At 40.2% G+C, this 26,809-nt stretch overlaps 1 protein-coding gene across 1 annotated transcript; it reads right to left on the bottom strand.

Annotated features, from left to right (window-relative positions):
* Nucleotides 1-203: 203 nt before the first annotated feature.
* On the bottom strand, nucleotides 204-26,337 carry LOC134879727 (mitochondrial intermediate peptidase-like). Its single transcript, XM_063906214.1, has 19 exons — nucleotides 25,705-26,337; nucleotides 24,957-25,130; nucleotides 24,057-24,145; nucleotides 23,819-23,905; nucleotides 23,631-23,694; nucleotides 23,132-23,314; nucleotides 22,375-22,531; nucleotides 22,126-22,174; nucleotides 21,366-21,426; nucleotides 20,556-20,608; nucleotides 18,794-18,947; nucleotides 18,539-18,616; nucleotides 17,657-17,864; nucleotides 17,431-17,540; nucleotides 16,799-16,873; nucleotides 16,098-16,214; nucleotides 11,675-11,796; nucleotides 10,623-10,696; nucleotides 204-529 (listed from the first exon to the last, which is right to left on the bottom strand). The coding sequence occupies exons 1-19, from the start codon at nucleotides 25,849-25,851 to the stop codon at nucleotides 429-431; spliced, it is 2,103 nt and encodes a 700-aa protein (XP_063762284.1). The 5' UTR covers nucleotides 25,852-26,337; the 3' UTR covers nucleotides 204-428.
* Nucleotides 26,338-26,809: the final 472 nt, after the last annotated feature.

The following is a 26,809-nucleotide window of genomic DNA, read 5'->3' on the forward strand; positions in this document are numbered from 1 at the left end:
AAACAAAAGGCAAATTAAATGATTAAAAATGGGAATTTAGTGACATTTTTTGCTAATTTTAATGCTCAGTGCTACAAAAGGTGATAAAACACGTACAAACGTTTTAAAATTATATTGAATAAATAATATCTGACAAAAGTGATCCCAGAACATCTGTAAATGGGACAAATTTAACCTAATCTGCAATGATCAATACTCAGAGATTATCATGTATAAAGTGTTTTATTCATATTACATTACCTTATATTACCTGCATAATTACCCACAATACATCATCACAAGTCAATGTGACTTTAATGGAGACCAGCAACATATAAAAAGTTCATTTACAGACAGAGGAGAGATGCTGAGTAAGAATGAGCGTGCATCCCGTGTCAGTGTTTCGTCTCTTTTAAAAAGCTCTGTTTCCATGTTCACAGTGTTGTCCTTCAGCCCTCAGAGTCCATGATGAAGGTCTCAAAGTTGGGGTTGAGCTCGGACACCAGCGCGTCCACAAACTCCTCCATGGTGGGCTGTCTCTGCAGCATCCCTGTAAGAGAACACACAGCAGGTTTAGGAGTGTGTGTGTGTGTGTGTGTGTGTGTGTGTGTGTGTGTGTGTGTGTGTGTGTGTGTGTGTGTGTGTGTGTGTGTGTGTGTGTGTGTGTGTGTGTGTGTGTGTGTGCAGGGTTGGGGAGCAACATATTACATGTAATGGGTAACCAGGATACAATAAGAGGTACCTGTATTCCCTTACAGTAACCAAACAAAAAGACATAATCAGATTACATTTCTGGAAATTGGGGATTAACAGCAGGATAACAGTGTAAAAAGCTAAAAAGAACCTATTGTGTTTGTTGTAAAAGAATACTGTAAGCTGATAATACTTCTGTACTTCTACTAAAGTAAAAACTTGCATTCAGGACTTTTACTTGTGTCAATAGTCTGCAAAGGCTAAGATCCCTGTGTTACCTCAAGACTGAAACCCCTGACTGAAACACCTTCATTGGACTCCTTTTTTTACTTCCAAAGCATAGTGACTATCTATGTTACAAACACCAGGATACATTGCAAGTGATAGGCTAAGGGGCAGGACATCTCTGAGCGGTTGACCAATCACAACAGAGCCGGCCAGCTAACCAATCAGAGCAAACCGGGCTCTGGTTTCAGACAGAGGGTGAAAAGAGGTGCTGCAGCACAGGCAGTATGAGAAAAATAAAGAGCTTTTTGAACACTAAGCATGGAGACATGTTACTATAGAGGCGATAAATACAACTCTTCCTCCTCTGTATGTTACAGTGCTTCACACTGCGCTCACACACCGTGTGTGAGCAGATATGAGTGTACGGGCGGAGAGCGAGCGCTGGGAATGTCTGTCTGTGTTTTCAGAGGCCGCTCATGCGTGGAGGACTCCCTCACTCGCTTTACAATTCAGCTGCACGCCCGCTTTGAAGTCAGTTCATTTCCCCTTGTGTAACTGCCAATGTAAATAGGCACTCCCCCCCCCCCCCCTCCTCCTCCTCTCTTTCCTGCATGGGTCACTTCCAACGCACACACACTCAAACACACACAAGCATGTCTGCACAGGCACGCATGAATGGAGTAGCAAAGAGTTTCACACAGGGATCCTGAACGCATGGACACACAGGAAGATATGGACACACACACACACACACACACACACACACACACACACACACACACACACACACACACACACACACACACACACACACACACACACACACACACACACACACACACACACACACACACACACACACACACACACACACACACACACACACACACACAGTGAGTGCAGGTTTGGCCCGGCCTGTGGTGAGAGCAGAGAGGGATCATCGTCTCCTCTTATCCACTGGGCGCTCCTTGCCCCTCGGCTATAAGAGGATGCCAGCATGCAGAGGGTCCCTAAACGCATCACAACCACAATGCGCCTGGATCCCAGGGAACAAAGCAGCCACATAAAAGTGATGAGTTCCAACCATAAATGATAACCTTAATTAAAACGCTGCAGGACAATTCTTTTGTTGTGACCACTGAATGTCCTTTAAAGGGGAAGCTTAAGCTGCATCAATAAGCGATATGGCTCTGGTTCCCTCCACAAACAGCCAATGAGATTTCTCCATTGGATTTGGATTATTGCAGAAAATAATCTCTGTGTTACACAAACGTTTAGGATACGTACATGTTTTGTTCAGCAGGATAATCTCCACGTATCAACACCACTTCATGCTTTTTGAAGTAAAAAGCTATAAAGGAACTACAGCACGGTCACATGACTCACATGACACAACGTCATGACCACTAAGCTAAAGGCGGCTAATGTTGGGTCTGATTTAGACACTTGTTAGCGACCCCCCGTTTCATGACACATTTAAACTTTGGACATTTGTCAAGTGGGGTATTTAGTGACGTACAAGATGGAAATGCTCCACTATGTTTACCTGCTAGATACTAAATGTTACACTGCAAACCATTTAAATAAAACAACAAGCTGAAAGAGGCTAAAATGCTTCACAGAGTTGTTGTAACACGATATAACATGACAAAGGGTTGACCTTTAATATTTGAGCAGATTTTCAATTGGTGGGGCAGATTTTACTTTAAAGTGGTGGACAAACACTAGTACAAATAGTACTGCAATACTGTAGGACACAATTTACCTACTCATCCCAAATCACCTAAGGCGGCGGAGAAAATAAATTCTGTCTTTTGTTTACATGACAAGAGCGATGAGAGAGGCAGAGGGAGAAAGTTAGAGGCGTGATCGTGAAGGAGGTGAGTCGGGTAAACACAAGCGCCCTCGTCGGCTTCTCATCACCCACAGCGCGGGGTGTCAGCACCTGGCGCTCACACTGATGAAGAGAGCGCCAACAACAGGCGGTGAGGAGTGAGTCTTTTCTCAGCCCTCATCCCTGGGAGAGGAATGCACAGATAACCTCAGAGTCATAACAACACTGCGGAGGAGGATCTGATGTGAGAAGCTGCTGGTGTAGATACACACAGGGAGGGGGGGCTGGGTTCTACACATGTTTATGGTGGAGCTGTGCTATCTGTAAGGAGAGTAAACTACAGTGAACCGCAGAAGCCAGAGCTGCACAATATGTTGTTTTGAGCGCTGTCAACAATCTGGAAACCTAAACACGTTAAAAAGAATGGAAGCAAATTAGTCACATTACCAAGTTTGACCCAAAGTTGATCCTGTAATTCCAGCGAAGATGTTTACATGAATCGCATGGCAGTGTAAAGGCAAAGGAACACTTTCATATCTGTCCTATTTCTTTAAATAAAGTGCCGGCATTTACTAGGATGATGGCAATTGGCCATGATAAGAATAAGATATCAGCAGAGCGTGCATCCTTAAACTCATGTCATACTACACTAAGCATACTAAAATTAATCACTATACTATGAGTTTCATGACTTTAACCTAACATGAGATTTGACATTTTTATGGTGTATTAAACTACGACTATTTATGACGTTTTTATTGCTTTTCTGTTAGCGATGCAAGATGATATTACATGTTTTTGGCCGAATTGAAAAATAATAGCATATCGGATAACAAAACTATGCACTAAGATATCAATGATCGATATTCAACAACGTGTATCGCATATTTTCAAGGGGATAGAATGATATTTGCTGTGCTATTGGCTGGAAAGACTAACTCAAATAAATAGCAAGATGTTTTATCTCTACACACTGGACAAACTCACTGTAAGGAAACTTAGAGCCAAACCAAACATAGGGTGTGCTTTAAGTCCATTGTCTGGAGAGCCTCAGGACGGAGGCTTCACCGTGTGAGTCATCTCGTATTTAAGAGTTTCTATTTCCATTCATAACGGCACTGACATTAAAGGACAAGGCTTACATTGCAGTCATCTCAGCGCCTGGAGCGAGAGCCAACCAGGACAGCAGAGTTTTGGCAGGTGTTAAGGAAGGGATAATGTGCAGCCAGCCGGTCACAAAACTGATTTAAGATCAGAAGAAGAAGAAACGATAGTCCACTGCGTAACAACGGCTGGAACTGCGGCGACAGCAACGTAACTTAAAATGAAGGCAGCGCAGATAGAGGTTTTCTGTAACTGTCGAAGTCTGTTCACATTTTATTTTCCATTGACCAGTCTTTAAACACGGCAACAGCACATACTGTGTTACTGTCTGTCTTCTTCTGCTGTTCCCTTTAGTGTTCACTTCCTGTCTGTGTTCTTCTGCTGTTCCCTTTAGTGTTCACTTCCTGTCTGTGTTCTTCTGCTGTTCCCTTTAGTGTTCACTTCCTGTCTGTGTTCTTCTGCTGTTCCCTTTAGTGTTTACTTCCTGTCTGTGTTCTTCTGCTGTTCCCTTTAGTGTTTACTTCCTGTCTGTGTTCTTCTGCTGTTCCCTTTAGTGTTTACTTCCTGTCTGTGTTCTTCTGCTGTTCCCTTTAGTGTTTACTTCCTGGCTGTGTTCTTCTGCTGTTCCCTTTAATGTTTACTTTCTGTCTGTGTTCTTCTGCTGTTCCCTTTAGTGTTTACTTCCTGTCTGTGTTCTTCTGTTGTTCCTTTTAGTGTTTACTTCCTGTCTCTGTTCTTCTGCTGTTCCCTTTAGTGTTTACTTCCTGTCTGTGTTCTTCTGTTGTTCCTTTTAGTGTTTACTTCCTGTCTGTGTTCTTCTGCTGTTCCCTTTAGTGTTTACTTACTTTCTGTCTGTCTTCTTCTGCTGTTCCCTTTAATGTTTACTTCCTGTCTGTCTTCTTCTGTTGTTACCGTTTGTGTTTACTTCTTCTTGCTACTGTAAAATAACAGACCTCTAGATTGTCTAAATTGAACAATCACAATCAAGTGTTCAACTTAGTTGTGTAGTAAAAAAAGTATTTTAAATAACAGTGGATCTCCCTTCACTGTATCCTCAGACAAATGGCTGATTAAGAATGCACATTTTAGGCCAAACTCTACTTTCCCCACTGGAGCTGTTGGCAGTGAAGTACTTCCCTCGAGGGTACTTTAAGAGTACTTGTGGGGGAAGTAAAGTGCAGTACTCTTTCTCTATCCCTGCACAATGTTTCTAAGCTGCTGTGGGAAATCACAGACTCTTCTTTAGCTCCACTTCTCCTAGTCTGAAAGAGTCCGCTCAATAAGAACAAGCGATTATCTCCTGTGAGAAATGGAAACTAATTTAATGTCAACAGTGTAGAACCTCTTGGCTTTTCCACTAATGCCAGCTGCTTGAATAACAAAATTCCCAAACAAGTAAATCCTGGTGAATGGCTAATTCTGTAACCCAAGCTTCAGCTGTCCTGATATTTCTCTATAACTGCACGTACATTTAGAATTTGAGATAACATCTCTCAAGTAAACAGAATCGTGTATTTACTTAAAGGGTGGTGGGTGATGGGTATCAGTGAAATAAAGAGCCATGTGGCTGGGTAATGACAGCTCTGGGGAGATGGATACATTTAAAATGCTTCTAAATTGCTTCGCAGCCCGCAGCTACTGCTGGTTGAATTTATGTGAGTTACCGCCTGGAAAGGGTCTCTCTGAAAATGTGATTGAATTGTCAGATAAGTAGCATTACTTCTTTAAAATAATGCTACTTCTTTTCTTTTTTTGACATGGTGTTCTTAATTGTTTTTACATTTGATTTTATTTGTTTATGTTCTTACTAATGTTTGCTGGACTTTTGATTTATTATGCAATACTACTCTTTTTCATTTTACCAGAAACGTATTGCTGAGATGCTGTAAATGTCACCACTGCCAGACAAATAAAGGATTTCTGATTCTGACCTACAATCTGCTAAGAACAAATACATAAGAAATGCATTGTTTGTGTAAGAAATGTTAATATATCTGTTATTGTGTTTAATTTGTTATCTGTAACTGTGATGCTGACTATCTTGGCCAGGACTTGTAAAAGATTTTAAAAGAGGACATATTCCCCAAATCTTCAGGTTCTTATTTGCATGTATCTACTGCGACATGTCTCCATGCTTTAATGTTCAAAAAGCTCTTTATTTTTCTCATACTTGCCTGTGCTGCAGCACATCTTTTCACCCTCTGTCTGAAACCAGACAGAGACTCCCTCTGGAGGGAAATTTTGAATTTTAGCCTTTGCCGACCTTTTAAATGCACTATATAACATACTTCAGGAAATGGAAAACCCTTCAAAGCGTGATAAGACCTCTTTAACATTTTAAACATGTGTTTGCTTTTTCAGGACACATTCTGGATAAGTGCACATCTTCTACAAAAACCCATATATTTATTTCGTGGCTCGCTGGAGTAAGTTAGTTTAACAAAAACTTTTAGTGCAAGAATAGCTGAATAAAACAGAACTTTATTGAGCTGAAACTAGGTGTTTTATTAGAGCCATTGATCCTCCAGTCCCTCAGGCTTGGCTTTCTGCTCTTTCAGGATTACATTGGTTGTCTTTATGGATTATTTAATTACACCCACTTGCAGGTTGAAGGGAGCAGCAGTGTGCCACATTAGTGCATTAAAATCGGGAACAAACTGGAGTAACTTGAGCCATCATAGTGTCCGGTCCTTTAGGAGTATAAAACAGCTCAGTCACTGCAGAGTTTAGGATCACACGTCTTTAACACACGTTTGTGGAGGCTTCAGAAGCCGTTCAGCTGCAGCTCGTAACCATTCGAAACATGTCGAGGTGTGAAGAGCGGTTCCCTCTGTCAAACCTCGAGGCAGACTCTGGATTACTGCGTCTTTAATTACTGCTTTGAAGTTCAGGAAGCTTTTTCTACAAACAACACTTAAGAAAGGCCCCGAAAGCAAGCGGGACAAGGGTGATTAAAAACACTGCACAGGGAGGCCCTCTGTGAGCGAGTGCTCTCACAAAAGAAGAAAACCTGCAGTGTCATTGAAGATAAACACTTCAGAACTACATAAACCAACCTCTCAATGCAAGAAAAAAAAATATACTAAACAGGATTTAATGTAACAACATCCTCTGCACCATCACCCTGTTGCATTTCTCATTCAAGCTGCCTTTGGGATGTTACGCGACTTGCTTTTTGCTCACCCGCAAGTTCGACAAGTTGTTTCTATGGTTACCTCCCCTGTTAGCTTGCCGTGCTACATACAGCTGTCATCTGATTGGTTAGCGGTGAACTAGGTCAAAGTTTGGCACCGCTATCTCAGTCAGCGCAGAGTCGTCTTACCTTGTATCATGTGAAGGCAGCTTTATTCAATGTTTGTTTGATTTCTGATCGAATATTGACTCCGGTGATGCGGCAAATTTGAGGTGGGGCTTAATAACAAGGGGCGGGGCTTAGTCCAAATGTAAGCGCGGACTCTCTATGGGCCCAGATGCAGGTACCTTTGTACTCGAGTCAGGTTATTTTGACTTCATGCACCAATGAGAAACTCTCATAGGAATGAACAGGACCTTGCCTCCAACGCTGTATCCAGTTCTCCTTATGCATCCATGCTCTGAACATGCTGTATGGAGCACTGAAAGATCATTTTCCTCACAAATCATGTCTGTTTTTTAAGTAAAGACTATAAATTATGTTTTTTTGCAGCTCGCCATGTTCCCTGAGAGGTTCCTCCCCTCCGGTTCGGACGGTACATCATTGTCACAAGTGCTGTGGGACTGTGCAGACCACCATGCTCTGACTGGGGGGTTTATTAGCGGTAAGCGAGCGGTCATAAGGACCATTCAGCCACGCTGCCCCCGGACAAAGAGCTGGGCCACCGAGCCGTAGTAGATCCATTTTCTGTGCTCGGCCGTCTGAGCTATGGGAACCGTCTGGGCCATGAAAGCCTTCTCTGTGGTTCCCCTTTCACTCTCTCCTTCCCTTTCGAATCATTCTCACTTTTTCTTGCCCAGCCACTCCTGGTGCTGCTCTGGGTTTACATTTCAACACCATGCTTCCTGGGAAACATGCAGCAGCCCCGCAGATAAAGACCGTCCTCTGGTTAGCCTCGCCGGGGTCTACTCCGGTTCCCCTTGTGCCCCCGTGCCCCCTCTACCACCTCCACCAAGGGGAAATGTTACACACCTCCATTTACAAGGGTCTTTGTTTGAGAGAGTTATGTGTATTGGGTTGGATCCCGTGTCCTTCCTCTTGGCCCAAATACTACTTCAGATATAAAAGAGCCCTTCTTATTATTCCAAATCCTTTTCCATTCCTCGATAAGAATTCAAGATGGTTTCTATGAACCGCTCAACCCCAGAGCGAATAAAAGCTAAATGTTTCAGCACATGCCCTGATGTACTTTTAAAACTTTCATGATGTTAGGGTAAATTATGAGGACATGTGTAGCCATCAAGTCGGCTGGATGAAAGACAGATACGCAGGGAGGGAGTTTTATCTCAGTTTGAACATTTCTCCAGACATGGAATAGATTTTATTATGATAAAAGACAGGAATTTGTTAAGATCATTATCAGAAATGCATGGGTAATGTTACGGGAAACTGCCAATTATTCAGACTGGAACTAACATATTTTCCATTTCAAGGCTTTTTTAATCTGATCCATGTTATCTGTCAAAATGTGAAAAGTATTATTCCCAAAGCAGACATTTTTACAGCCCTGTAAAATGACTTATGGTTCAGAAAGAGAGCCAGAGGGATCAATCTGACTGTGATAACTACCCAGGGCCTTGGCCTATAATTAGAGGAGCACTCTCTTCAAAGCGGGACCATAAAAGCAAATATTGTCAGTTCAACAACAGTTAATTGGACAGTAGATCTAATAACAAGGATCGTATCTGCTGCTGGTTGTAATTTCAGAGGCTGGAGCTGTCACAGGGACAATCTCATGCCGGGGGTGAGGAGGTGACCCTGAGGGAGAGATTTACTGTACGTCACCTGATCCTCCCTCTCCTCTCACCTCTTCCTCTGTTGTCCTGCGCAGACACGCCGGCTCGAGGAGGTGAGGAGGAAGAGATGGGAAGTTGAAGGGCAGAGGGCAACAGGAGGAAGTAGTTTGTTTTTTCTGTCGTGACATAAAGATAAACTACAGCTTCTGCTCAAATGAAATCATGATTAACTCTAGTTTGATTGTTAAAAACTGCCGGAATATAGTCAAAATCCTACAAAGTATCACAAGTTGTCACACATTTAGATTTGTGATGGTTTATATTTTGGTATTAGTCTTTACTTGTAATATTCATTTCATTCAATTATTGTGTGATTGCATTTTGCTGTGATGAAGTATTTCGGTAGTGGACCCTGAAGGCTAAGGCTAAGCTAAAGGGGGCTAATGTTGGGCGTGTGACGTTTAGTCGTCTTATTTAGACACTTGTTAGCACCTGTGGTTTTTTAATCCACCAGTGGGGCATTTACTGATGTGTTTTCTGTTGTAGAACAAAAAAAACATAGTCTTTGGGAACCTGAAACTCATTTCAGGGTTAAAGGACTCATAACTGCACCACTCTATGAGGCTGATGGTCATTTCATTAGCTATGCAGGTATTTGGTCCTAGATTACTGAACATACTGAAATGTTGATCTGCGTAGAAGAGTATTAAGATAACCAAAGTTAAGAAAACTAATCCTGAGAGGAGAACATTACATGTCATGAAAATCCATTCAGTAAATGTAGAGATATTTTTAGTCTCAGTGGACCAAAGTTATTCTAGCATGGCGGAAAAATGTTGGTCAAACGCAAAGGGGAAAGCACCCTTCAGACTCAGCAGTTTTTAGAGCTCTAACCCGTAATTATCCATCCGTCTTTCTTTGTCAGCCTGCCTTCTGGATTTTGTCTTTGCTTAAAAGGAGATTTTTTCAACATATCAAATAACTGACTTCAGAGCAGAAAAGAGTTGCAGGACTAGCCGTGTCTCTGGGTTGCTCTTGTAAACACAGCCAGGACACTGTGGGAGGTGTGTGAATGTGTAAATATTTGCTACAGAGTGAACCAGACCACAACAGCACCTGAAAAAACTACAACCTGACTAATGGAGTCACAGCAGCTTCTGTCTGATGTCAAAGTAAACTTCCCCTCCCTGAGTAGACGCGTTTCTCCTAATGGAAACGATTTGAGTCGTTGTAGTGCGTTTACACCTGTTGGCCACCGAAGGTAACACATAAAAAACAAACAGACGAAATATAACTTGCACAAAATATAACCATTATCTTTCTGAGGATATTTTGAGCCTCTCATGAGAGGAGACTGCTGAAGGACAATGAATTGAAGAGCAGACGAGCCTCCAGGCTGTCAAAACAAATCCACCAGCATCACATTACAGTAATTACACTCAAACCATTTTACTGGTGCTACTGGAAACTATCAGACTGACACTTTAATACCTGACCTGACAGAAAGCCTGGAGATGAACTCTTGGGAATCCTAAAACTGTTAAAGCACTAAACAGCCAAATCTGGACGACGTGGGGACAAAAGGTCAGCCCCCCATAATATTTAATAACTGACCATTAGAAAAGCAATTACTAAATCTGATGCAACTCAAACATTTTGAGGTTAATGTAAGAAAAAGCAGTGCTTAAATAAACGTTTTTAAGTGATTTGAATCCTGAATTACTATTTTCAGTAGTAATTTATAGGAAAAGAGGATTCAAAGCAATATTTAATCATCACACACATACAGGATAAGACACAGTGATCATATCTCTAACTTTTGGGGGAAGAAAAAGTGTTGGAAATGTGTCTTTACCTTCCACCATTTGCATGGGCTCCTTGGCTCCTCCATGAGCCAGCATCTCCCGACGGTAACGCTCACCCATCTCCCTGAAAAAAAGAAAAGGTTTCAGTGTTCAGTCTGAGCGGTGTGTTTGAATGGTGGTATGTACAGTAATTGATGTGTAGGCCTCATAAGTTATGCATTATTCATGAACTTATTTGAGATATTTGTATACGATCATATATATAATCATGTTTCATGTGGATTAATACCATCATACAGGAGCAATCATTAAGTTTCACTTTCATTTTTTATTTCAATTCTAACCTTGGTAATGAAGAATATATGTGTCTCTGTTTATTCTGCATAAAACTATTTGATAAGAACGCTTGAGATTAGTCTTATTGTAGTCCTCTGTACGGAAAAATTGGAGTGTCCCCACAGCAGACCTCCACATCCTCCATCCTAACAGTGTCTCCCAGTGTCACTGCAGTCACTTTTCCTAAGTCCTGATGAATTCTCCTTCACTTCTTTCCTTAAACCTGTGACGTTTATCACTGAGGTTAAGGATAAGAAGTTAGGAGACGACAGAGGACCTGATTCTTTTTGAAAGTCGACGTGAACCAAGTCTCATAAGTCACCTGTACGCCACAGACAGGTGACAGGAAACGGAGATCTGACAACAACAGGTGAAACTAAAACAATCTCAGAGGGAAAGGGAAGACAGGAAGATATGGGAGACAGCTAAGAGAGACGGAGGGAAAACGCTGCAGGGCGGCCCCTGATCATTTTTCAAAACAAAAAGCTTTTGTGTTTCGTCCAGGGTGGAACACTTGTGATAGGGGAGTAGTAGTGAGTGTGTGTGAATCAAAGCAGATGCCAGACATGAGCTTCATAATAACGTCATGTTCAATGTCAAGCGGCTAAAACAGAATGTGAGGGAAGGCGGCTGTCAGGAAGCTGTACCAGGTCGACACTGTGCTTATACATTGTAGTGTGACTGTTAGCATGAACACGATGTTTAAGGTAACCAAAAAGTAAGGCTGAAAATGTGTGCTCCCACTTCCTATTTTAACCCGCCTCACCTGTTTAAAGGATCCTGGACGAAACACTGCTTCCACACCATGGAGGCCACAGCGCGGGACATGAGGTAGGAGTAGTATTTGGCTCCGTAGCCAATCAGGTGGCTGAATCTCTGCTGCCACGCCTATGGAGGAAATAATAAATACAATTAAAAGCTACAACATTATCACCTTCATCTTAGAGAAAATACAGGAGAACTTAAAAGAGGAGATATTTTGATCATTTTCAGGATCGCATTGGTGTGTTGTGCCTCTACTGTGGCATGTTTCTTTAATGTTCAAAAAGCTCTTTATTTTTCTCATACTGCCTGTGCTGCAGCACCTCTTTTCACCCTCTGTCTGAAACCAGAGTCCAGATGCTCTGTTGTGATGGATCAACTGCTTAGAGATGTCCCGCCCCTTACGTACAATGGGTATGAGCGCTAGCCAATAGAATAACGTGTTATAAAGTGATGATCTCAGCCTTTTGTAGACCATTTACATGCACCTATAGAACACACTACAGCAAACAGAGGGAGAAATGATAGCAGAATATTACTATTATTACTATTTATTAGTTTTTGAGAATTGAAATCAATATGTTTAGGTTAATAGGAAACAGTGTGAGGACATTAAAGCATGTAAAAGCCATAAATGTGTAAACCTTCTGTCAGTTTTAGTTCCAGCACTAAAACTAAAGTGGATATTAATAAAAAAGAAATCATAAAACTTTGATATTTAAATGGTGGAACAAATAGACTACACCTTCTTTTCCATCAAGCCTCTAAAACGTAAAAAAAAAAAAGGACCAAACATGGAAATTCCTAAATGGTCGAAAAGCCCCCTTCTCCTCTTTACAGCCTGAGGCCACCCCCCCCTCCCTCCATATCTATAAAGACAAGCTCTTTTATGATCTCTGCAAACTGTGGGGGGAATTCAGCTGGCAAACACTCAAACATCCAGCCTGTTAGAAAAGACAGCAGCTGCCACGGTTAACAAAACCATAACAGACTGCAGACGCCTCCCTCCACCTTCACATCAAAGAAATGACTTGTAGTGATTTATACTCGAGTGAAATAATTGTTTAAATTAAAAGGATGTTTGAACTTTCTTTGTGTACGCATTACCTGTGGGAAAGAAAGCTCTGCTGCACGTTATTGGGACTTTAATCTCTGAAGCCTTATAACTCTATAATGGTGAGAATATGTTATACAGCAGTGTACTGTAGCTCCTGTGATCCTAGGGCCATATCCTGAGGTCCTTTCATATCTTAATTAAAATATACATCACAAAAAGCATATTTTCTGTTGAATGTGAAGGCCCAAACCTTTTCCCAACGTCTCAGTCAAACGTAAATGTGTTAGTTCTTCCTGTTTAGCACTAGCAGTATTGTAACCAATGAGTTTATGGATGGTTTAATAACATGACTATGGCCCAAAATCTAATATGACCACATTTTTAATAACTCTGTAGTGTCTCTTGGTGAAGCGACACTACAGACACTCCTGCTATGGAGGAGCTAGGAAAAGAACCAAAACTTCAGCGGGTTTAGTATGTGTATACTACATATCATGTGGACAGGTCATTATAACTCTAACTGACAGAAGGGTAGAATAAGATCCACAGAGTTGAGTTTTATAAAAACAAGTTAACCAGAGACCCATCTCAATTAAACTGTCTGTGCTATTTCAGTCAGCGAACGTTAGCTATCTAGCTACCATTAGCAAACGTTTGCTGGTTAGCTTGTTAGATAGATGGTTATCTACTTTAGAACCTAGCTAGCTAACATTATTTATCTACTTTTGTAAGCTAGAAACATTCACAATCCAACTCATTTACTTGTTTAGTTAAGCTACTTATATCATGAGCTAGCTAGCAAATGTTAGCTATCTAGCTAGCTATCGCCAAATCGGTGGCTGTCATAATTTAAATGTAATCATTATTAAACATCTTATGGTTGGACATTACATTCAGGCAGTGAAAGTTATTCTAAAACGTGATTGACACAGGTTTTTTTTTTAAAAAGCAAACCGGCTGCTCTCACACCACATGCAGCCTCTGACAGCTATAATCATTGCAGTTCACATATTGGTCATTTTCTACAACTTAAAAACAATTCATTCAAAAGCTTTAAAAATGTTTCTTTGGCAATTAAAGATTGTGTGAGGAATTGTATTGCATTGACCTATTGTAAAGCAGCTATAAGTACTTCTATGTTCAATCAAAATACTGCCAATTAGACATCTCGTCTGAAAACAGCATCACTAAAAGTCACCTGTCAACGTAGAAACTGACTCTCACATACACTTCCATGATGGATAAATACCTCCAAAATTATGGTACTGGATTTCAAAGTGTAATAACTTTCTGACAGCTGTGCGAGAGTTCATCCTCTCTTTCCAACAGCGTTAAAAATGCTTAAGCTCCTGAGTGTCAGCTTGATGAGTCTCCGCTGGTCTGCGGCGACTTTAATAAGGGTAAACAGCTCTCCTGAGACGAGGAAACTACGAGCCAGCTAAAACAGACCGAGTTTGTTTTGTCAGCTTAACTCAGCAGTGATAAAGTGTCATGAAGTTTAGAGGAGTTTGTTTACACTGATAAAAAAAGTTTCTTTTGATGCTTAAAACAGAAATGAATTCAAGCAAAGGAACTTTTTGTCTCACATCCTCCACTCTTACTTATATTATCATCTAATGGGAGAAGCAGACTTTCATTTGAAGAGGTTTTGGCTCTGTTTCCTCTGGTTAAGACACTTTAAACACTTTGAACATCCTTTTTGTGGCACGCTCTGACAGACTTCCAACATCCTCTTTGTTTCCAACCCCTTTGCCTCACATCAAATGATTTATGTCATCTTTTTGAAGAGGGTGATGTGTCTTTTGATCCATACAAAAAAAGGAGACAAAGTCAGCACATGCTCTTTACTCTTGTTCCTCTTGTTAAGGGAGATTAAGGACACCTTTTGTTCCTTTTATTCTGAATTTATGGTGTTTTCCCCATGGTGTTAATATGCATTTAAACATTTGTGCAACAGAGTGGGATTATATGTGCTCATTAAAAAAGAGGAGGAGATGGTCCTGATGACACGAGCCAAGAATCGCATATTAAAGGAATGTCAACAAAAGCGAGAAGAACATCTTGCTTTCTGCCGTTTATTTCCAAATATTATCTTCGGCTCAAGGGCGAGCATGTGGTCCGTGTTACTCACAGCTGATCCTCTCTCTGCGGGGAAACGATAGCCCCGCTCTGTAAACTATACACATGTCAGCATCACCCCAATGTTTGTAATCGGCAGCTCTCCGTAACCTATTAGCCACTCAAATGTTCACTTTGCTGTGGAAACTTTGCCTAAGAAGAGGAAAGAGAGACACAGAGCAGCGACTAAAAAAAAGAAAAAGAAAGTTAAAAGTGGAGTTGGCCGTTGGAGGATCTAAACAAATCTGTTTTCACTTGCTCTGACCCAATTACAGAAACCTAAGCGCTGCAATCATCTGATGTTTCTGCGGAGTTCAAATGAGGAAACTGATCTTGCCGCACACAGAGGAGAAAAGTCTGCTAGAGCTTTCAGTGTGGTTTGAGAAGTTAAAAAGGAACGACAGTGGGGAAAACAACACGACATAAATCTCCGGAGAAGCAGCAACAAAGCAGGACACAAGAAGAAGAGTGGGAAAAACTGAGTTTAGGGAGGATATAGAGAAGTTCTTTAATCTGTATTCCTGATGGCACCCCCACATAATTATAGCCCATGCTCTATGAAGGCCATTCCTGGCTAAATTATGACCGTGTGCGTTTGATTCTCCCTCCAGGCCTCAGCCTGTCGCCCACAGCTGCAAAAGTGAGGGAAATGGGAGAGAGCTTTTTTTATTAAAGCACCAGGAGGAAGAGTTTCAAATATTTCCCCCGGGGAGAACTCATACAAAGAATACTTTGTTATTTTAGCAGGGCTTGAAAAAAAAAGAGGCTTTAATCCCTTAAACGCTGCTGCGCATGGGTAAGAGATATAAAAGCAGAGAGAAAGGGAAGAGAAGGGGAAAGCTAAAAGGACTCCTCAGTCTGTAATGTGACTCAAGATTCAAGAAGATTCAAGAAGCTTTATTTATCCCGAGGGAAATTGAGGACACTAAAAAATTGACTCTAACTGAACAAAAGCTTTCAATTAGGAGTAATGCCCTGCAGCTTCAAGAGAAGAGCAAATATAAAAACACAAATGTGCCAAAACAAATGCAAGTGGAAAGGTTTTGTGCCGTTGTAGCGCGTTTGCACCGGTCGGCTGCCCTTCATATTTCCATTTAATTTCGATTTAGTGGACAATAAAGTAATCTGAAGCTGAATGAGCAGAAGTTCCCTAAATGATTGAACCTTTAAGACTGTAATGGATCTAAAAGGCACAGTATAAAAGAGACAGGCTACTTAAAAAAAGTGAATGTTTAATAGCATGGAGACTTACCGTATTGGGCGTGTAAGGAAGGCCGTAGAATTTATTCTGCATCTCCTGCAGGATTTCTGTGGTGGAGCGTTTCTGAGGCTGGCCATGGTAGATCTGATCCAGGACAGCATAGAAAATCTGTCCACGGATTAAAAAAACAAACATAAAAATGAATACATGTTCTGAACTGAAGTGGTAGAGTTAGGGGGTAAAATTGCACAGAAATTGGGGAAAACTAGACATCGAACTTTTTATATTTAGCCATTTTGAAGAACAAGTGTTATTCCTGCTATAAAGACATAATAATAAATAATTAAATAAAAATAATGCAAAAAATTTATAAAAGTACTGGTGATTATTATTCTTATAATTAATAATAATAATAATAATAATAATAATAATAATAATAATAATGATAATAAACATTTTAAATAATACAAACAATTAAATAAAAAATGATGTCTAATAATTTTATGTGAAATAGCTGAAAAATCAGTGTTGGTTTCATAAACACCAATTAGAAAGAAATCAGCCCCTTTAATCATAAGAAGCTGTTAAATATTAATGTAGACGAGACAAAACTGAATGTGTAAATAAGTACTGTACAGCAGAATACCATACTGTATTTCTATGCTACAAGTTGTTCAAAACTCTTTCTGAAAAGTGAAACATGCTTTTACATATCCGTGAAGGTGACAGTGTGTGAGGTTGTGTGACTGTACCTGCAGCTGTGTGTCTGCGGCTCCGCACACCTTCTTAGACTCACACAGACGAGCCACCATACTCTGCGGCAGAGGCTGAGCAAGACAGAATAAAAATCACAGCAAGACATTATTTTAATCTCATACAAATCTGCCTTTTTAGAAAATGACAAATTAAGCTGTTGATATCATTATGACTATAATCTATTGGACGATATCACTCTAAATGTTTAGACTTTATGGAGTGGTGCAGTAATGACGTATTTTTGTAGGGCGGCCCTGAAGGCAGCATCTCGCTATTCAATGGGAATTTTCCATTGGGTTTTGGATTATAAACAACACACATTTATGATACGTACACGTATTTCAGAAAGATAACCTCCATATACTAACACGGCTTTATGATTTTTGTAGTAAAAAGCTAACATTAGGCTATAAAGGAACCACAGCACGGTCACATGACTTCATGTTACAACCGCTAAGCTAAAGGTGGCTAATGTTGGTGTGATGATGTTTAGTCGTCTCATTTAGACACTTATTTCCGGCTAACAATTCAGATTTGGATTCAGACAATTCTCCTCCAGACCAGGGGACAGGAAGTGGTAAAGTCCGACCTCATTAGTTTATGGTTGGGTTTATGGGTTTATGGTTACCTGTCCAGTTTCATAATGTCGTGCAAACTGGCTGACGACTCTGTAGTCTGAGGCAAAGTACTCCATGAGGATGGACGGGACTTCAGCAAAGTCAGTAGCACATCTGGTTCCTGGAGGAGAGACAGGGCCCAGATATCAGAACTCACACAGGTATATATACAGCAGGAGTTGGTTAAAGATGCTCGTGTTATAATAAAGTATTAGTGACTCCTCCTATCCTCCTCACCCGTCACATGCTGGTAGCGGGTGCGTCCCAGCATGGAGTGCATGGCGTGTCCCATCTCGTGGAAGAGGTTCTCCATCATGCCGGGGGTGAGCAGGGTCGGGGCTCTCTTGGTCGGGTGGGGCAGACTCAGCATCAGCACCACAACCGGGAGCTGGTACTGACCCGTCTCCTGGCACTGGCGGCCCCCACGGATAGTGAAGTGACAGTCCTGCAGGAGGAGGAGGAGGAGGAGGAGGAGGAGGAGGGGAGGTGAGATTGGGCCGTGGATGACTACTCCTTGCCCTTTACCTAATAGTGTTTCTTTTTTTGTCTCTAACATCACTTTTGCTATATATTGATATTAATTACCAAATAAAGGTATTCTGATTATGTGTTTAAGTTTTACTTTGTTTGTTTTCACCATAATATGTATACTGTATTACAGTACCGAGTATTTAAGGTACAGTATTAAAATGAGTTCATTATTTCTATTTAAAACACATATTTTTCTATTTCCAGCAACTTAATTTACTGTTTTATTGCTCTATTTTAGTCTTTATTTCCTTTTATGTCTTAATATTTTTTTATTATTTATAGGTATGTCTTTGAGTTAAATGACTTATTATTTTTTTCATTGTATTCTATAAACTACTGACATTTTTTCTCTGTGTTGAAATTCAGCAGACACCGGAATGGCTGCCGTACATTTAGAGATAAAGATTTAAGTCAAATTTGGAGTGATCTCTCAATTTTTTCCAGAGCTGTATCTTTAAATCTTTGGGACGGATATTAAAGAACAACTCCATGGTTTAATTGTTCCTATAAACCACATGTTCTCTGTTATTTAAGTGGTAAAAGTCATATTTTTAAACCTTATCACTACGTCCGCTCAGTGGTGCGCACCTGATGAGGTTTATCCTGCCGTTGGAAGAAGTCACAGTAGATATATCCAAATAATCCCTCCGTCTCATGAACCACAGCCTGGGAACACACACACAGACACACTTTATACACACACAACATTGATAGCGCAGGACGGGGGAGTAATAGATTACATGTTAATGGATTACATAATCAGGAAACATAAAAAGTGTTTCCTAGATTTTTCATTCCTTTGTAAACTATATCTATATCTTGATTTGATTTCTTAAGACCAACCAGTTTACGGACGTCCTCGCTCCAGACCTCTCCGGCGCTCGGGTATTCGGACATTAGGGAGACGCCGTACAGCTGCGAGAAGAGGATGTTCAGACCCTCCATGCAGGCGCCCAGAGAGAAGTACGGGCTGTACAGGCTGGGCTCGATGTTGTACCTGCCGTCAGCGAAAACAAAACCAGAAAAACAGAAATCCTTTACTCATCCTGCAGCGGGGAAAATCACATAGCAGCAAAGGGGACAGTGCAGATGAAAAGCAAAAAGGAGAAAGAAACTAATATGTTAAATAAAAAGGCAAGCACACATTGATAAAAAAACTGTAGTAAAAGAAGTTTACCCTGGTAAAAAAAGTAGCATCATTTTTCAAAAACACTTGAACCTACAGGAAGGAGCAGTTAACAAATTGTAAATAAATATCAATGTTTATCTTGCATATACGCAGTGGTCTTACACAACATTTTTAACCTTACAGGGAATAAATGTGAGTTAAAGGGACTGTTTCATTTAGAAAGTAGAGGACAAATTTACTTGTGTGTAATCCTATTGGTAACTGCTTTCCTCCAAATTGCTCAACAAACTCACTGAGAAATAATTGCTTCAACTTTCCCTGACAACTTAAAGTCAACTATTAGACAAAGCCACCAGACAGAGCAAAAGGGAGAGGGTGTAATTGTGGAAGCTATCAAGCACACTAGATAAAGCCCACCAAACCAAAACGCTTGTTTAGTGTTTTATCAGTGAGGAAAAACAGACCGCTGCTTCGTTTACCGCACACACAATCTGAACTGCATTTCCAGGCGTGGGGAGTAAAGGATTACATGTGAAGTAATGAGAATACAAAAAACAGTATTGCCTTAAAGTGACCAAAAAAAAAGGCCTCATGTGTTTCATTGTTGGTGTTTAGGCCACTGCCTGAAGATGCTGAATGGAAGGTTTCTCTGGGCAGAGGACACTTTTTGATCCTAAAAATCTCTACGGTCACATAGTTGTTTTCTAAAAGAATACACTTAAATAAAAAACATCTTATTGATATTTCTTTTCTCTTGAGGTATCCTGAGTGTCTGCAATAAAGATTTTCTATATAACTCCTCCAGGACGTGTGGACTGGTCCTGTTAGTCTCTGGTGAGCACTACGAGGAAGAAGTGCAGTTCATTAAGAAAAGAGAAACATCTGTTAATCCCCGTCTCTCCCTTCACTCATTTCCTGTTATCTCTCTGCTGCGTCTATCTAATAGAGGAGGCAAAATATGAAGTGTTTCCACGATCATAACATCTCAAAACTATTACAAGAGCAGCTGCTGGTGAGGGCGGTAAGCAACATGTTTTTATTTGAATTGGGAAAATAACCACGTATTTCAAAACGTCTTCTATTTTCATTTTAGATCTTCAATTTACAAAGCAAAGGGGCCCTATTCTGCTCATTTTTCAGGCTCATGTTTGTATTTTGTGCCTGTAGGGTGACAGACATGCTTTAAAGTTTAAAAATGTCACCCCCTGTCTGAAACCAGAGCCCAGTCTGTAGTGATTGGTCCACCGAGGACATTCTTTTGTCCTGAATATGAAAGGAGTTGGAGACACTGAATCGACTCTAAAGCTCCTCCCTGTAAAAGCTTTTGTAACACCTGAGGATGAGCTGAAACCTGACAACAACTCACACCATGGTGGAATATGAAATTACAAACATCTTAAATAGATACTGATCATGTTGACTTGATCAAATGACCACAGAATTAAAAAAAAACAATGAAAGTAAAGAACGACTCACCTTTCAGCACGCAGGACACCGCTGAGGTACGGATGATCCCACGGCATGAGCTCCTAAAAGAACCATTATTCACATGTGACGAACAGATTACACAGACAACATTTAATCAAAGTGACTCTGAAAGTAAATTAAACAAATGTATCTTACCGCTTTCATACCGATTAAATGTGTCATTTTGCATTTCAAAGAAATCATAATATTGGTGTCATGATGAATTCATCGGAAGTTTTGCCCCCAGAAAAAATGTTGATAAAAAGGTGGATATCAGGTCGCTTTTGGTTTGTTTATTTTGAGTTCTTTTATTAATAAGTTGAGTTTTTTTATGGTGGCAAGGGCTATAAGTCTAACCTAAAATATTGCATTTATTAATGTATCAATTAATGAAATTGTTAATAATTTCTTGAATAAATTGGAGATTAAATTATTGAATCGTCTTATGTTTGTATTATTATTCACAAATTATTATTCAACTTCTATTCTAATTATTTATATCATTTTTTCATTTTATATTATACAAAATATTATTATTTATATTGTTATCATTATTTCTTTTGATAACTGACCATTTCTGAAATCATTAATGGTTATTTTTAATAATTTAATAATGCTGCTAACGTGTTTATTTTGTCTTTTGTTTTATTTTCAATCCAATAAATGTTTGAAATAAATGAGTCATGTGAAGCATCCTCTGTTGTCCTGCAGCCATTCAAGTTTAGACAGGCTTTAAACACCAGCCAAAAAACCCCAATAAAATTAAAAATATCCTCAAGTGCAAACAATATGTTGTGAACAAAAAGAAATATGACTCACAGAATTAAGTGGGTTGATTTTCTTCTTCATGTTACTCATCATGGTGAAGTCTGTGGCTGTCCTGTGAGACATTAAAGGAGAAGACACAAAAACAAGTTGTGAGTTAATTGACTTGAGGCTTCATTCCGGTACCCACCTATCTCCACTCAGGGTCAACGGGGGCAGAGCCTATCCCAGCATGCATTTGGCTGAAGGCGGGGAAACACCCTGGACATTTATACCTGTGGGTTATTTAGAGGCTCAGGTGCACCTGACTCACATATCTTTGGTCTGTTTAACGACTCCAGCTGTTAGAAACCACATTAGGGAGTGTGAGAAAAACCGTGTAACTGATTTACTGATAACACTGATTAAACTGTTTTGTTTAATACGACTGCATTCTAAGTAAAGGGGCCCTATTCTGCTCATTTTCAGGTTCATATTAGTATTTTGTGCCTCTTCTGTGACGTGTCTCCATGCTTTAATGTTCAAAAAGCTCTTTTATTTTCCTCATACCGCCTGTGCTGCAGCACCTCTTTTCACCCTCTGTCTGAAACTAGAGCCCAGTCTGCTCTGATTGGCTAGCTGGCCGGCTCTGTTGTGATTGGTCAACCGTTTAGAGATGTCCCACCCCTTAGCCTATCACGTAGAATGTGTTGGAGGTTAAACTAATGTGAGTTATATTTTATACTTCTAGGACTCCATTTGATTCTTCTAACACAAAAATGAATAATTGATCCAAATATATTTCCTTATAATACCTTTAAAAATGAGACTGTACCTTTCTGAAAGCTTGTCTGTTAACAACTCAAGGAAGCTCATCACCGTTTCTGCAGAGGGAAATAAAAAATGATAAACAGCCTGTAAATGTATTAATTTATCGGAGGCTGGTTACTAAAAGCAACAAAAAAAACCCATTTTATTGGGTGTAGTTTCCAAATGGTTTCATGTAAATACTGAAATACTCTTTGCAGCCACAGCACAGACACAGAGATACGGTATTGATGCTGAAGCAGAGAGAGGTATAAACCTGGAGTTTTGGCCATCGTCCCCTTCAGGGCTCTGTGAGCGTACGAGTCGTAGCCCACCAGTTTGGCCATTTTGTATCTGCACTTCAGCAGCTCCTCCAGACACTCCATCAGATCTGCGTTAGGATAGAGGTAAATCCTGTAGGCGATTTCTCTAACCTGCAAGTGGAACCAGGACAGAACAAAACCCATGATATAACGTACGCTTAAACTGGTCCTCGTAACCACACACACATCTTGCACCACATCCTGTGTCCACTATGTGGTGCTAGATAACACGTTTAGATTATACTGCTCCTTATCATGTGAGGAACACGAGGGTCCAATTCTCACTTTCTCTCAGGAAGGTTCCTAACAGAGTGAAATGACCCGGAGGTTTCTAAGTGTCAGCCATGACAAGAGCTGTTTGATTCTATGGATGATAGGAAAGGAGCTTCAATGCCTTCTTTATAATCTCCTTTGGTTTAGGATACACTGGACCATCCTTTAGGAAAGGAAAGGAGATAATGCCGTCCAACAATTCTGCAGTCGCAATACTTGACATGACACAACATTCAGACGTTTAAAGAAACAACCGATCGAGGTAATGCCGCTTATTCAGGATGTTACATCGTATGCCATAACATATGCTATCAGGACAGAATAGCCTATTATACATCTTCAACCTGCCAGTCCTACAATCTGACACATGGCAATGGCGCCACCTGCTGAGCAAAAACGACATATCTTGAAGTAACCCAGATCATATAAGGCACAGACCAAGTTATCTGGGGAGTCAGCGTGTAATCCCCCCACTTGGATGAAGCTTCCTTCACTGGCAAAGTGCAGGTGCAGGTGTTCGGGGATCGCAGACCTGGCGATCCTGTTGGGCTGGTGAGAGCCGACCAGGAACTCGTTGTTCAGATCCAGCAGCTTCACGTGAAGAGCCACCGCCTCCTTCCTCTGTGGAGAAAACACGTTCAGTAAACACTGCAAGGGGTAGAGGCATATTCAAACATGCTGTCTGTCATGCTCCTTTCCCAGAGGAACAACCACAACTGAAACATTGGGCTCTGCTCGGCTACAACATCAAAGTAAATGTGCTGTGGATGAAATGGATGAGATCCTTCTATTACTACAAAAATGCTTTCTGGTCTAGTATGGTGTAAATGAGGCCAAACGATGGTTTTGGTCAAATGGCGTTATTTCATCCGTTGTTACTTCCCTTTTCCCCAAGCATTATGGGAAACGTAACAAACGCCTATCATAATCGTCTCACCAGTTTCTCATCCAGATGAATTCCACTGATTTCAAAATCGAACATGAACAACTCTGCCACTCGCCTGGAAAAAACAAACAGAAATGAATCATTAGATATGATTTAAACATTGCATATGTATGTGATGCTAGATAAAGGGAAAAACTATTTAGAGGTTTATGTTTTAAACAAAATGGCAGTAAAATGACCTGGAATCAGGATCCAGCCGTGACACTGTGTCTGGGCTCTCCAGCAGTTTCTTTAGGCTCTTGCAAAGCTCCACATTAGTGTTCAGTCTGAAAAAAACCCACAATACATAATGATATGATTGTACTTTAATTGAGTATTTCTATTTAATGCTACATTGTACTTCTACTCCACTACGTCTCAGAGTCAAATGTATTTGCAGAAATGCATCATGCTTTCTTTTTGAAAAGTTCCTCTCACTTCTCCACCACCGTGCCGATCTCTATGCAGCTCTTCTCTGCAGCCTCGCGAAACGCCGGGTCTGGATGAGCTACTTTAATAAAGTCCGCCTGTGAGAGAAAGAGGACATCAAGTTGGCCTTCAGATAACACAAGAAGCACATGACACACAATGATAGTATAAAGGAATTATAAAAGCCGTGTTTAAAGCACTGTTGAGGCTAATCCAACACTTTAAAAGAGGCTCTGTTATGCTTTGGGGATTTTCCCTTTACTGTATTGTGTTGTATAGGTTTTGTTTCTTGGGCATGTACAGTAAATGGTCTGCAAAGACTAAAATCCCTGTGCCCCCTTCAGCAGGATTTTCTCTCCCACTCACTCCTCCCCTGCCTGAAACGCCTCCATTTGACATCACTATGTAACACTCACGCTCCTTTTGGCTAGCGATCCAAAACATTGCAAGTGATAGGCTAAGGGGCGGGAAGTCTCTAAGCAGTTGAAAAATAATAAAGAGCTTTTTGAACATTAAAGCATGGAGACATGTCCCAGTAGAGGCTCAAACACTAATATACATCTGAAAATGAGCAGCATAGGGCCCCTTTTGAAACACAAAGGATACAAATGAACAGAGATTACAATCAACTTAAATAAAAACTGAAAAGTAATTATTACAAAGCAGTTTAAAGTTAATTAATAGAGGAGATAGATTTGCAGCACTGATCTTATCTGGCAGGTATTTCCAAAGTCCAGGAGCCCTGACTACAAAGGCTCTTACGCCTATGAGTTCAATTTGGACCTTGGAACAACGAGGAGCGATGCATGTGAGGATCTCAGATTGGAAAATGTCATCACTGCACCATTAATTAAGGATTTATGGATAGCAGCACAGTTTCAGTAGTCAGAATAGAGATTAAGCACTCACCAGATCAGCCACTTTACACAACCCATCTGAGAGCTGATCAAAAGACTCGACTGTTTCAACCCCCGAAGGACCAGAAATAACTTTGTCCACCAGCCGCCGTGTGCTCTTCAGAGCCGTCTTTGTGGCCTCCTGAAAGCCAGCAGGACAGCTGAGCTCAGGCACTCCAAACAAACCCTGAAACCAGAACCAGAAATCCTTTATCTGTCCCACAGCAAGACATTTACAGTGTTAAAACAGCAGATAAAGAGGCATAAAATAAAATTAGTACAAAACCATGCACCACACACACACACACACACACACACACACACACACACACACACACACACACACACACACACACACACACACACACACACACACTACATGAACATCATGACATTATTACTACAAACTGAAGCATCTCTATTTACATATTTTTAACTGAAGATGTATGCATTTTTCTTATGACTTGCATTTTCTACTCCTCCGTATGCAAAACCAGTTTAAAAGGTAATATCATATCCTTAATTTTTGCTTTTCCCCCGCCCACATAACCCCCAAACCAACAACAATTTAGTACATCAATAACGAGGCTTCTATTAAATAAGATATATAGAATGTGTGCCTTTATAAAATCAATACAGCTTAAGAACCCCTTTTATTCACATGCATTTTAACCCGTTTAAATGTAGTTTATGTGCAATAACATAGCAGTGTTATAACATGTTTTAGTGACCCATTTAACAGAATTAAAACAGATACTAACCACGTTTTTCTCCAATAGGTTCAGTCTTTTGTAAGGTTTGGCATTGAAAGCAGCTCCAACAGGAGACCATGTTGTGACATTTCTCCGAACATGAGTCCACAAGCTTCTGTGTTTCACAAAGTAAAGCAACCTTGTGCAGGAAGACATGATGTACTGAAGTCTGCAGCCCTTCTGATGTTACTGAAGCTTTACTGAAGCCTGTGGTGTTGACAGTGGCTGACAGAGGACATGCTAACTTTAGCTTCACTGTTGGCTTTTTTTACAAAAGCAGGATATGTTAAAAAGGAAAACAAAAAACGTATTAACGTCAGATAATTCTAAACCTTTCTCTTCAGTAAATGCGAGCTGTTTTATTGTCATGTGTTCAGAGGTGTAGCTGTCAAGCCAACAGAAACAGCTACTCACATGTTAGCTCCTTGGCTATCTATCAACGTACATCTAAAGGACGGTGGCAGATGGTAGTTTCGCGACAAATATTTTCAGAAATGAGTTAAAAAAAAGAAATCTATTCCATAACATATGTTTATGTCATATATGTTTTCGGAATCGTGATTTATGTTCCCAGTGTTACCAAGTTAAATTAAAAAGATTGCTAATCAAAAGAGTTGAAAGTGCGACAAGCCAGAGAAAAACATTACGTGATGTCGTCACACTGGCGTGCTTGTTTTTGAAGTCCTTTCACAATAAAAGCTTGTAAATGACCTCCACTAAACTACAAACACATTAAAGCACATCACGTAAACGTTTTAGTTGGAATGTTATTTTACTTTCTCACTTGAATAGATTCCTCACTCTTGTAAATTAAATAAGGTATTGTTCGTAGTTTTGTTTGCTGTAAACCTTTCATTTATTTAAGTCTTTGGACTGGAATATGTTGCCTTGAAATTTGAGTGAAATTTGGAAAATTACAGGACATCTTTATCTGAGTATTTCTAAATTATGTTTATTATACCACTTGCATCAGATACCAATAGAGCAAATAACACAAATAAAAAGGGTAATTTGAAATAATTATTACATCTGTAAACTGACAAAGTATTAATTTAGAAATGTTGTCATCAGGGATTATCCACCAAAAAGGTTTGGCTGATAAGAGTTTCAAAAT

This window comes from Eleginops maclovinus, chromosome 18 (assembly GCF_036324505.1).
Source record: "Eleginops maclovinus isolate JMC-PN-2008 ecotype Puerto Natales chromosome 18, JC_Emac_rtc_rv5, whole genome shotgun sequence".
Classification (NCBI taxonomy): domain Eukaryota; kingdom Metazoa; phylum Chordata; class Actinopteri; order Perciformes; family Eleginopidae; genus Eleginops; species Eleginops maclovinus.